General features: G+C 33.9%; 2 protein-coding genes across 5 annotated transcripts in view; one reads left to right on the top strand and one right to left on the bottom strand.

Moving 5' to 3' along the window:
- The window catches only part of LOC114878195, a 164,477-nt gene that overhangs the window by 112,053 nt on the left and 38,661 nt on the right, over window positions 1-13,763 (top strand). The window lies entirely within an intron of this gene.
- LOC114878196 (probable cytochrome P450 6a13) lies at window positions 2,168-13,337 on the bottom strand. Of its 4 annotated transcripts, none has more exons than XM_046286290.1 (6): window positions 12,879-13,334; window positions 11,096-11,618; window positions 7,709-7,930; window positions 7,377-7,628; window positions 7,112-7,301; window positions 2,168-2,584 (listed from the first exon to the last, which is right to left on the bottom strand). In XM_046286290.1, exons 1-5 carry the CDS (start codon window positions 13,212-13,214, stop codon window positions 7,135-7,137), a joined length of 1,500 nt encoding a protein of 499 aa, XP_046142246.1. In that variant the 5' UTR covers window positions 13,215-13,334; the 3' UTR covers window positions 2,168-2,584; window positions 7,112-7,134. The 4 variants fall into 4 exon arrangements, with proteins under 4 accessions (XP_046142246.1, XP_029047547.1, XP_029047548.1 ...); XM_029191714.2 differs by lacking the exon at window positions 2,168-2,584 and adding an exon at window positions 6,436-6,576 and having other exon boundaries at window positions 12,879-13,337; XM_029191715.2 differs by lacking the exon at window positions 2,168-2,584 and adding an exon at window positions 6,436-6,576 and having other exon boundaries at window positions 7,116-7,301.

Raw genomic sequence — 13,763 nt, 5'->3', positions numbered from 1 at the left:
AAAGTTAAACATTAAAATCACAAATACGTGATAGAAACTATTGTAAGATGACAATTCTAATCTCTCAGATCCGCTCTTCTACCTTTATGCCATACTAGCATCTCTGTCGCGGCTTCACTCGCTCTCATAAATAAAAACTTCGAGAATTTGAAGTAATAATTGATGTGGCGAGTAGGTGAGCTCATCTTATAACCTGAACTCGCCAACTCTCTTGTGGAATACCACTCGCTATCTAGTGGGTGATTCTCAAATTACACTCCAGCGGTGCAAGAGCGCGTGCGCGGCTGCAGGCGGTAAGAGCGCATGCGCGACGGAGATTCACATATCATAAATCACTTTTTTAATAGCACAATAACATTTTAATGAAAAATCGATAGATTTTATTATTGCTCAACCTTCCGGGGACCATGAAGATGATATAGTTAAAAGTTGGTAGCGATTGGTTCAGTAGTTTTCGCGGCTAGCGGTTCCAAACAAAAAAGGGGCTGTCCTTTTATATACAGGGTGATTCTCTCGGCGCGCAACACAATAGCCGCCCCGCACAATGGAACCCTGCTGTGTTTGCGGGTAAAAAGACCCAGGGGCCATATCGCCGGACCCAAAACTGCTCTGTGTGTGTTTATGGTTGAGACGAAGACAAGAAACGGAATAGCAGGGGTTCCATTGTGCGGCACGGCTATTGTGTTGCGCGCCGAGAGAATCACCCTGTAGTAGTAGGATTGGCCCATGTGTTAATGTTACCAGTTAAAAACCTAGTACATAATCATTTCTTATCACGTTACTTTCTCATTTAGGGTAATAGTTATTTTCTTTCTTTGAACTTTGTTTATATTATGATAGTTTGTTAGGGGTTTAGGGGATGGCCAGGGACAAATTATCGAATAGAGAAGCTTTTTATTTATGCAAAACACTTTATTATGAATATAAAACCGCATGGCAAACATATCTGAATAGAACTAACTGACTAAAACAAAACGGGAACGTGCTTCGCACGTCCTCGTGCTCCTTCGCCGATCTTCGGTCGTGCTCGGGCACGCTGAGCCCGACGTTGCGATGATCTATCTATCTCTGTCATAGTTGAATTCTTAGAAGAATTACACAAATTTCATATTTGAGACACAATGATATAACTTCCGGTTTTGAGCAAAATATGTATTTTTAACATGTTTTTAATATTTTTTAATATGTTGAAGTTTGGTAGGAATGGGACCATCACAAAATTTTTGTGATAACTTATTAACATCATGATGATATTAAGTCTAATTTTCTGCACAACGTTATCTAAAATTTTAGAAATTATTCTGGTATTTATTAAAGACGAAGATTTTTCATTCCTTAATAGGGCAGGGAGGGTCTGCTGACCTTTCTGACCAACCTAGTTGCATTACTGAATCATTCTACAAATTATTAGTAAATTCACTCAATAAGAAAAATGAGTCTTGTATACAGCTTAGGAAAGATCTTAAGATGAATTGTAATTAACATTTCATCTGCCGGAAGCTTATTAACCTTTAGATTGCCGGAAAATCTAAATATAAACGTTCTGGACCAGCCTATTTAAATATTCATAAACATTCATAAAAAAAAATAAATAAAAAAAATTAAAAAATGGAGCCATGCCGACTTTCAACGTCCCCGCCGTTGGCGCTGGGTAATACTGAAGGAGAGTCATATAGGCATGAGAATGGACTGTACTCAAAAACTAACTTCACCATCGTTTTCCGCAACCCCAATACACTATAGAAACAGACTTTTAGGCAAAATGGAAAATTTTTCATTTTTCCTACCCGTTAGCTGCCGGAAAGTCTAAATATAGTCGCTACCTGTGATCGGACCTTTACATATGTTATATATAAGATACAGACATAAAATTTTTAAATTTACTAAGGGGAAAAAATCTCTTAAAATCCCGGCAGTCTAAAGGTTAACAGGCTTCTTGTCAGTATTACAAATTCACATACAACTCAGGTGAAGTAATAAAAATTAGATGTACTTCAATTAAGAGGAAATTGAAAAGAAAGGATACAGCTTTTAATCTTTAGTTATTGTTAATTATAAGGTAGTAGTGTGTATCTATTATATTTTATTTATGGCCGGTATATGATGTGTTAATTTAATAAATTAAAGAAAGATATCCAATATATTGGATAATTTTCTTTAATTTATTCTCAGTACTATACAGAAAAATATATAAGAAACGGTAATGGTTCGAAATGATCATTTTCTCCCAAAGTGTCTGTAAAATTGACTGGAAAGTCATTTTCGTTGGCTTAGAAATTCGGTAATGAAAGATACATCAGCAGCCTCTCACAGATCGTTTCAATGATATAGATTCTCCGATCAGAGAAAGTAGGCGGCGAAATAAGAGGATATTTCAACTCCATGAAGACAAGACGTACATCTCATACCTTTTTTTCTTTTTCTTTTACTTCCTTTCTTCCCGTCCATTTTTCACCGCTGTACTGACAATGCGCCGAGCCGGTCGATACATACCCGTATGTGACATACAGCACAATTTATATTATAGGGCGTGCCTACTGTTGAAATTTATCCCACGTTTCAGTATTTAACACTTCGTTGTATTCTGTTGCAAATAATAAAAAACTAAATTATAAAAAATATAAGGTTGGAAGTTCTCAATATTAAAAATATGTAATTCAAATAAGTGTCCGAAAAAGATACTTTATTGAGAGCCGAGAAATTTATTTTCTTTTTTTTGTTAAAATTTAAAAATTTTACAAATAAGGGTTAGAGTTCTATTAAAATATCACTCCACGACCACCCCAAGTGTTATCCTCACTTATTAACCCTAGTATAACGGAGTCTGAGACAAGTATGACCCAAGCTTACAAAACAAACACAAGGATATTAATCTAAAGTTGAATGTATAATTTTTAAATGAAACAGTTCTATGTGCTGTAAAAATAATGTTTAAAAAGACAGTTTAAAATTTAAAAAATGAAAATAGTATGGGAGATAAAGTAATTAAAGTTAGACTCTCTCCATGGTCTGCCGTCCGAGGCATATAACAATTAATAATAACGAATTTTTATCTGCGATACTGTAACATAAGATATTAATTAATTTATAATAAAAATAATTTGAAATTTTGAAAATGGAAAGGTACAAAATAAGAAAAAGTTCAATGATAAATTATTTCTACTTTAATTTCTTGAAACAATTAACAAACTAAAGACTCCTGTAAGAAAATTACTCGAATTTCAGTTGCTCAGAACAGGCGCGTGTATCCCTTCGTAGAAACCAATTACTCCCGATGCTCATCTCAGAGCATTTATCTGGCCGGAATGGCATTTTACTGTAGATAAGATCGATGCTGAAATATGAAGCAATTTGAAGACCTTATCTATATTCATTAGTAGCAATTTCAGTTCAATTGGGAATATTCGAACATGAATTCCCGAAACTCTTGTAATAATCTATGTATAGGTACACGAATACAGAATTTTCTCAAGAGAAATATCGAGTACATATTCTACATATAAACGATTTTCATAAAATCGCATATAGTGTGTCCCGATAAACCCTCCAAGCGAGTGCACGAAGTGGCAGATGAAAATCTCATTTTATCATTTTATCATCTTTTATTTCACATTACACGGTGCATCTGATGCATACGAATAAGTAGGAAAGACTAACACGAATGAATAATTGCAGATGAACAATTTGCACGTTACATTATCCAGATAACTGACATTTTCCAATAATTATTTTAAAAAAAAAACGGAGAAAGCTTTCATTACTTTGTTGTAAAATTACATATTCTGCTGATTAATCAATAAAAAGTCGAGAAAAAGTAAGAGCAAGTGGCAATAATTAGATAAGAAAAGTTTGAAAAGTTTACTTTATTAACAATAGGAACAAAATCCCACAGCAACTAGTTTGATATAGATGAAGGAAAACTTCTTCCGTGATCCAAGATGTTACGGAAATTCTTTGGAAAAGAAAAATATAAAAAATTGATCTCGTTTTCTCGATAAAATTGTTCCGTGATCACGAGATCTCTTTCGCGTGTACAAAGTTTGAAGGATAACTTAAATTCGTGTCTATGATAGAGTCGTAAAACGATCTTAAAGCATTCTCGTTAAATTTGGATAATTTCGTCATATTCTTGTTTATGGTTTCTTGCATGACAAAACAGGGGGATTATTTTCCAGAACGATGAAAAATTCGACTCACAAAGGAGATTCCAGAAGAGTGAACGACCAAAGGAGGGTTGTTATAAAATTAAATAATTCTGAAGTATCTATTCTGAAAGAACCTCGAAATTTTTTGTTGACGCCTTCGTAGCTTAATTATCCTAATTAATATTTCAAAACATCCTAGAAAAATAACAAAATCATCCAAACATCATTTTGACTAAATATGTAGATTAAACTGTTAATAAATCTCCATAGAACATACAAGGGTCCTCCCATGGTCCACCGCGCGGTCGAAGGGTTAATGTAATTCATGATAACCTAATATTAGCCGCACAAATTAATTCGATGCTTCTACTATTACACTTTCTTAATAATTATTTTTTCAAATATTTTGCGGCGCTTCTGTGTATTTAAAAAGTGGCGCAAGAATGTAATAACAATAAAAATTACTTCGATAATTGGAGCTACTATAACTTTTTAAAAATAAATCTTCATTCGTACCTCATTCGTAGTGTACTCAATTCGTACACATAATAAATGCTTGGTGTATTTTGATTTGAATTACTTTTACCTTAATTTTTATTAAATAATATTTTATCTTTAATATTAATACCAAATTTTTATCATTAAATTAATTAACAAATTCCCTCAAAATTCATATAACCGACTCATTTCGCACGTTTAATGATTTACATTTAATAATAAATTAAAATTATTAATTTAACGTAATAAAATATGTGCATATTTACCAAAACAAGGTATATATTTTTGCTATATGTATCATTGCTGCACGTTGCATTTGCAACCGAGGTAAACGTTGAATAAAAACTTTTTTTATTACATTGTAAATACATGAAAAATGATGCGTAACGTTAACATGAATATCTTGTTAAGTTGAGGAAGATTGATTGAAAAATGAAATGGTGTATGATCGTGAACCAATAACTTTTCGAGGCAAACGAACCAAACTGTAAAATCGATTTAACGCGAGCTCTATTCAGCTTCGAGCAATGACAGATCACGAACTCAATCGTTTCGTGCCAGTCACTGATGCAATTAACCTGGGACGTAGATACACGTTTGCTTTTTAATTTGTTTCTCAATTTCATAGCATACTGTAAACCAAAGGTAGAGAAAAAGTCACTTGAATAGGATTAATTTCCAGTCTTCTATGTTACTGACATTGATAAATAATAATAGATTGAAAATTGTAATAATTACACATTCAATTAAATTAATGTAATATAATAAAATTCTTATTTTTTTGTTTTATAATTTTGCTATTGTAATATCAATTTATATGGCTGAAATGAACAATTAAATCTGCTTTTTATGTTATTAATTTTTTATCAATAACAAAGAGGTTTAAATTTTCATCGCTGAATATTAAGCTAAAGTAATTTTTTAATAGCAATCTATTTTAAAAGTAAAAAGAAACAGGTTGGTCTAATATTATTTTCTATAAATATTTTCTATAAATAAGAAATTTAAACGGTTATTGATAAATATTGGATAATCAAAACTTTTGAAACTCTGAAGTTTTTGAATTTTGAAATTAAAATATTTTTTTTAGTCCCAATAAGACTGAAATAACGTAAAAATGAAAAATTTAAATTTAAAAAAAAAACACAAATTTTTGTCAGATAAGGAAAATCATTATAATATTAATTTCAATAAATATTAAGAATTCTCTTTTTAAAAGAGAATATGAGCTACCTTTTTGGCATTTCAAAGAAGGATCAACGTTGTCTTCTATCATTATTCAAATATTTTGAATGTATACAATTTTAATCTTTAATATTACAATTTTAATATTACAATTAGAATCTAATTAAACATGCATTTGAAGATTTTCAAGTTAACACTGAATTGAAAAAGAAATTTAAGATAAAGTGCTTTTGCAGCAAAGAAATCCGACGAGAATCTTCTCAGTAATCTGAATTGAACGAAAACAGCGTTCCTATAGTTTCAAAGAAGGAAATTAGAATTTCAATGAAGATGCAGAAGGGTCTTGAAAGAATCTCCTGCTTTGACACAAATCTATTTTGATGCTAGTAGAGTTAAATGTTATCAGAAATTCACCTATTTTATAAATTAAAGTAGAAAATCAAAAGAATTGATATTCAATAGTTTTCTTTTTTTTCAAAGTTTAATGTTACTCACTGAAATAGGATAAACAGTAGAAGTGTAATTTTGCTTTTTATTAAAACTAAACAAAACTGGAATAGTAAAAGAAAGTAAACTAATATAAATTTTTAAATAATTTTAAACAGTGTATGATGATAATATATATATTTTTTTAAATGCAAGATTAGTGAAAATTATTAGGTGTACAAACTAATTCGATGCTTCTGGTATTATGTCTTCTTAATTATTTCTTAATTAAATATGAGTATTTTCTTGTGCTTCTGTGTATCTGAAAAATGGCCCGAAAATATGATAGTAAACATTATTTGAATAATTGAAGTCATCATAGATTTTTAAAAATAAATCTTCAATTTAAAAATGGGAAGGGAGGGGGGTATAAAATTAATTTCTACATCTAATGTAATTATAATTTTATGCACACACTGATAAGATTATTTGTAATAATATTATATAATCTCAAGAGTAGAAGTGAATTGAACGATAGAGAACAAAAAAAAGGTAAAAGATAAAATTTTGTAAAATCAATTAAAGTATGAATTTTAAATGATTTATTGATGAGTATTTAAGGTAATTAATAAAAAAGAGAAACTAATTAATTATTGAAATAGATGTATAACTAAAAAAAATTTCACTATTATAATATCAGTAATACAAATAATCTTTAAAACAGTTATGAATATATTTAGTGAAAAAATTAACTCTTTTACTACAAATTACGCCTGCTGATGTCATTTATATTAAGTATTTTATTTTTGCATAAATATAAATAGAAAATAATCAATAAGAAATTGATTAACATATACTTGCTTGCTCCTGTCCTTTATATTTAAGCTTTTGTCATTTTTAAATATACTTCGTGCGTTGGTTGCAAAAGAACGAATGATTTTATATCCCTCTTGTACTCAGTAATAGTCTTTTCACATACATCCACTTTAAAGTTCGATAAAATTTTAATCATCGCTACCTTGGATTGAATCTTAGCAAACCTTGCGCCTAAAAAAAAATTAGATTAAATTTACTTTAGAACTTTTTAATTTAAGTTCGAATCCTAATTCTACAATATCTTACCAATGCAATTTCTTGGGCCATCTCCGAATGGTAAATAAAACATTGGATGTCTGCTCTTAGCATTATCGTCAAGAAATCTGTTAGGATCAAAGATTTCCGGTTTTGGAAAAATATCTGGATCATTCTGAATAGCATCAACGGGCACGACTACGTGTTGACCCTTCGGAATTGTGACTTTTGTACCCGAAAACGTGTAATTAGTCATTGCTGTTCTGGATAACCATAATACTACCGGATATTTTCGTAATGTTTCTATAAAAAAAACGATTAGTCAATGTATGCACATATTAATTTGTTAAAGAGTGTATTCAAAAACTAAACGCAAATGGTACCTTGGAGGACTGCGTCCAAATATTTCATTTCCTTTATATTATCATATGTGATCTCTCCATTACTACGTTGTAGAACATCCTTGATTTCTGATCGAAGAGTGTCTTGAATCGAATGATTATATGCTAGCTCGTATAAAGCATGAGTGATCGTTACAGAGGAAGTTTCGAAACCAGCAGCAAAGAAGACAAAGGATTGTGCAGCCAAGAAACTGTCACTCAATTCTGTGCAAGTAAATGAAATTATGTTTGAAAAAAATATATAAAGCATCACAAAAAATGCAGTCTATCTTACAGCAGTTAATAGGTAAGTTACACAAGCCTGTAGGATTTTTATTTAACCCTTTGACTACTATGGACGCAGATATGCTTCTTATACAACCTAATTATAATCAAATAAAAGTTATTAACTCATATTATTAATTACACACTGTATGTTATCAGATTACAATGATGAGAAAAACACTGATAAAAAAAACAAAAAATGTAAAGATAAACTGTTATTGTTAAAGATAAAGTGATAAGTGTTATTGAACGTTTAAGCCTAGATTACTCGGCAGTCAAAGGGTTAAAGGAAAAAAAGAGAAAGAGTGGAGTTAATTTTTTCCGTCTATTTTACAAGTGCTATCTCCTTTCAAAAAATTGCACGCACGGACGCTCGAGTGTCATCAGATTTGTTACAGCCATCAATGTCTGTGTTGGTGCGATTTATCGATCAACGATCGGTAGTGGAAGAGGTATGTAAAGTATTCCCCGCTTATTACATATTCGGTTTTCTGCCCCGGTTATTATTCGCTGAGTCATCTCCAGCCACTTCTTGAAATTGCCGCCGCCGAACGAGCGCACCTCGTTCATTTTAAATCTGTTTCACTCGACTCGCAATCTCTCTGGCTCGCTCTTTGAGACAAGCTAGTCGACGAGAGCAGTTTTCGAAACACTTACCTCCCCGGATAATATTCATTGCGCGGACCCGATCGAGCAAACAATAAGCGGAGAATACTATAAAACTGAAGCAACCTCTCTACTTAAGGCGATGCAAGCGTTGAAAACTTGACCGACAGTCCCTAGAAAAATCCCTAGAAACGAGAACACACCTTTTTTCGTTCCTGCTGAATAAATTACAAAGGAATTTGAGGTTAGGGATGTGCGGGTACCCGATATTACGGGCTCGGGCGAGCTCGGAAAAATTCGGGCGGGTTCGGGCGGGTGTCCGATACATGCGTGCAGTCGGGTAGTCCGACTATTTCGAGTCAGGTCGGATAAAGTCGGGCAGATTCGGACGAGCTCTCGCGGGCCGCGGGCCGCTACCCAACTCTCATGTACTACTTGTTAATACTTGCAATAAGCATGTGCAAAATCCGTTTTATGTGGAACTTTGGAATAAGATAATTTTTAGGGAACCTTCCGAAAGGCACCATCACCCCAGAACAACCAAACTTCGGATTTATAGTAATTGAGGGACGAGAAATCGAATGAGACCATTTCCAGAACTGGCAAATAAACCGTTCTCGAGATATACAGGCTATTCTAAAAGTGCGGAAACCCCCTATTATCTTGATAAGAACGCATTTCCATGCAAAATGACTAACCCTAACCCTAACCCTAACCCTAACCTAGGTTAGGTTAGTCATTTTCCGTAAAAATGCGTTCTTATCGAGGTAATAGGGGGTTTCCGCACTTTTAGAATACCCTGTATATCTCGGGAACGGTTTATTTGCCAGTTCTGGAAATGGTCTCGTTCGATTTCTCGTCCCTCAATTACTATAAATCCGAAGTTTGTTTGTCCTGGGGTGATTGGGCCTTTCAGAAGTATACCCTTCATTTTATATAAAATAGATTTTGAATATGCTTATTGCAAGCATTAACAAGTAAGTACTTACATGACAGTTTGGTCGTGGACCGCGGCCCGCGGGAACTCGTTCGAGCCGGCCCGATGTTTTCCGCACCAACCCGAATAGTCTGGGGCATATTAGTCGGGCCGCACCATAGAGATAGTAAGTACAGTAATGCTTCGAAATAAGCAAGTGGCTCGGGACCGAACAGTTGCTTATTTCGAAGCAGGTTGCTATTCGGCTTGACTTTGTTCTCGAAACGGGACGATAGAGAACGCGAGAAACGAGTGAGAGATCCGAGGTAGCGGCAAATCATAAAGTGATCGGCCGAGCAGCGATGTTATTTTTTGAACAAGGATAGAAAGCATTATATACATATATTCCATCCTTCTTCTACTAACCGATGTCACTGCTCAGTCGAGCGTGAAATTTATTACCCTAAACATCGGCTTCGCGCTTTCATGGACCTCTCCCTCATTTCTCGTACCTCTCACTTTGCGGGCGACTTCAAACAAAGAAGAGGGGATAGCGAGTTGCTTATTTCGAAGCAGAGACCACTTGCTTATTTCGAAGCATTACTGTATAGATCCGTTGTACATACATATAAGCGGTGATGCATACGATGAGAGAGAAAAAAGATGTAAGAGGAGTTTCTCTCTCTTTTCAATGCCAGAGTAGTGGAGAGCACTTCTCATTTCCTCGCGTCAGTTCGTCGTTTCCCCTATTATACTACATTAGCGTCGTCTACGCATTTAAATCATATCGCGCAGGCTCTTGCGCAGGCTCTTGCGCAGGCTCTCCCCACTTCTCCGATATTGAAAAGAGAGAGATATTGAAACTCCTCTTACATCTTTTCTCTCTCTCATCGTATGCATTACCGCTTATACAATGGATGCTCAATCTATACTTACTATGGCTATGGGCCGCACATACCCCAAATTACGGCTATCAGAGAAATCGGGTCGAGTCGGAAGAAGTCGGGCGGGTTTCCGGACCATACGAATGTTCGGGTAGCCCGGCAACACTTTGGAACGAACCTGCTCGACTTCTTTCGAGCGAGCCAGAAAATCGGCTACCCGAGCATTATAGTTTGGGAACCTGCCCAAGTCTACCCGAACTAATAATTTCGAGTACCCGCACACTCCCAACGACTCTAGCTCGAAACAACTACGCACCTCGAGCCCCTAACGGTGCATGCGTGAAAATACTGTCCATACACCAGAAGAAGGCATAGCTCCATTAAGCTTAAAAGTCACAGGGCCAAGGGGAATCGTGCGTTCGCACCGCCTGACGAAATACGCGAACGAAACTAAATGCGACAAAGTAAGACAGGGATATCGAATATCCCTGGTGGCAGCAGATTTATTTATTTATTTACGTGGGAACTGCAGAACGGGTTTGAAACACCACAAGGCTGCAATTTCACAATAACCTGTCCATGCAAACTAATTGTAAGTTAGTAAATCACTCGTCATTCGACTAAATTACTAGCCGTGTCTGAACCAGCCTTAAGATACAGTGAGCATACAGTACAGTAGTATGTACTATAAAGACTTACGTTTATCGCTAATGTTTCCAGGATTCTTCTTCAGATCTACCAAAGTCTCAATGAAATCATGTCTATGAAAATTGTGCTTTATCCTATAATCTATACTTTCTTTGGTGATTCTTATGAAAAAGTCATCGACTTCAGAATCGAGAAGGAATCGTCCCAAGATCTTAAATAAGAATGGATATTCCCTCAATCTATCCTTTATGACAGATTTCACGTTTGTTTGGAAGATTGCTCTGCCCATTTTACGGAATTCGCTGTCTTCTGCTGCTAACGCGTTCATTTCTATCCCGAACGCACAGGAACCGATCACATCGGTAGTATATTTTGCAGACATCTCGCGGGTCGCGATATATTCGCCCTTCTCAACCAGTGTCTTCAAGTACTCTTCAAAATGATTTCCACATTCTACCAGTAAACCGAACATTTCTTTCAGCTTTCCTGAAGTGAAAACAGGCGAGAGACGGGCTCTTAAGGGTTTCCATCTTTTTGCTTCAAGACCGAACAGGTGTACTGATAATGGCTCGAGCTGTAAACATATAACATAGATATCACGGTTGATATCAGCATTACATGTAAGGTGTCCAATTTTAATTCACAACTGCGAATCGCACAAAAATTAAATAATTTCAATAGGGAGATAATTTATATAAATAATAATTTAATTTATATAAATAACTTTGTTATCAAATAGTATTGTGGTATTTATATCAAGAACTATTTATGCCTTAATAATAAATTAAGCTTTAATTTATGATGCCCTTAATTTAATTAATCTATTTAGTACCACTGTTATGTATGTTAAATTCTTCCGTTCTTGTTAAAGATAAGTATTATCTAAATTGAAAATCTTAAGAAGCGGGTTAAAGCATTTAGACTTTCTCTCACTTTTGTACAGGCCAGACGGTAAGAGTTGTCGAAAAAATTCTTGCACCATTGTGTTTAGTGGGTCAAAATCTCAACGAATGGCCAACAATTTTTTTTTTGTCACTTCAAAATAAGGTGATGAAAAGTTTTAGTTTAGTTCCAAGGGTTGGCTTTAGAGCGAATCTCGCTCTACTTTTATCTAGTTTAATTGTGGTTGTCTAATTATATTTGATGCTCTACATGTTTAATTTATCATTATTAATGTTATATTTTAGTGTTATAACTTTATTTCTCTCCAAAGTAACGCTGTCTCGTATCACTACCAGAATTTCTATGAACCCGAATTTGCTATCAACTAGAGAAATTGAAAAAAGCGGAAGTTTCGTAAAATCCATTATATTTATATTTATACAGCACATTCTCCATAAAATTCCCCAAATTTCTATGTTGGATTTTTCTATTTATAACTATTGTGAGACTCTCTGCATCTAAAAATAAAATAGGTATCCGATATTCGTATCCTCTCCATTATAGGAATCTGGACCTATCACTCACGTAGAAAAATTTGAATTGATAATTATCTACTATTCGTGTTTCTGAATTTTACACTAAATTTTACAATATTTAATAATTAAAAATTATATTATCTGTTTCCTAAATTAACTTCAACACTAACCCTTGAACAGCGGAGTCTGGGTCAATCGCGTTCCAAATTTACAAAACATATAGGTAAAAATAATGTCAAATTTAGAAACTAAAACTAATGTGAAACAGAAAATTAAATTGAAACTGTGACTTGCGCCAAGGGTTAATACTGTGAAAATGAAGATTTTGGGAATTCCTACTTCTCCTATATTGCCATTTTCTGCAGGAAAGCCTGATTTTATCGCGAATAAGTTAAACCTATTTTATCACAACATACCTCATTAGGAACAGTTATCCTATTAACGAACGTTGAAAAGTCTTTAATAAGAACATCCTTTATTAAATCCGGGTCCCTTATAATTAAATGTGGGATGTGGCCACCAAATACTCCAACCATCGGTTCATCTTTGAACTCGTAGTAAGCTTTCACGAAACAATCGTTCACTGAACTCCTTCCAAGAAACACATTCGTAAAGTTGCCCAAAAATGGAATAGGTTTTGGTCCTTTCACGCCTCGTTTCTGCCAGTACTCCAAAACCGATGTAGAATAATAATACAGTAGAACCAGTATCCCAACAAAAAATCCAACAGTCTCAAACATTGACCAAGACATAGTTATAAATTCAATTTCAGTATTGAGTTGACTAAAACACTTCTACTTGTCACGCTGCTCTGTTTTGTAGTGTTCAACGGTCTGGAGTGAGATGTGTATTAGCTTCCAGATTATCGTTTCTCAAATTCTATCAGCTGACCTGATAGCATGATCTGCAATTTCTTGACATAACCTTGTTATTTATCAGGATGACTTGTAAGAAACTGTTTATAGATCTACGTACTCTTAATTTACTCTTAAAAATTATCTCGATCCTTTACTGTCATGTCACTGTTTGCTCATTTGTTTTGGTCACAAACAATTGTGAGAATCATTCAATTTAAGCTGTGTATAATTTCATGATTTTAATATCTGCTTAGCTTTTAAAGCCACTATTATTTTCTAATGTTTATCTATTTTATCAGAAATTACTTACAAATTAATAACTTTAAAACGTATGTGGAATGAAATTTTCAAACATAACTTCATTAATAATTTTCAAATAAGCATCACATTGTAGAGATATAAAAGGAACATACAATGAGAAAAGTTATGTATTTTTATTCGTAA

The sequence above is a fragment of the Osmia bicornis genome, chromosome 6, assembly GCF_907164935.1.
Source record: "Osmia bicornis bicornis chromosome 6, iOsmBic2.1, whole genome shotgun sequence".
Classification (NCBI taxonomy): domain Eukaryota; kingdom Metazoa; phylum Arthropoda; class Insecta; order Hymenoptera; family Megachilidae; genus Osmia; species Osmia bicornis.
The sequence above is the reverse complement of the archived record's forward strand: the minus strand, read 5'-3'. Positions and strand labels throughout refer to the sequence as shown.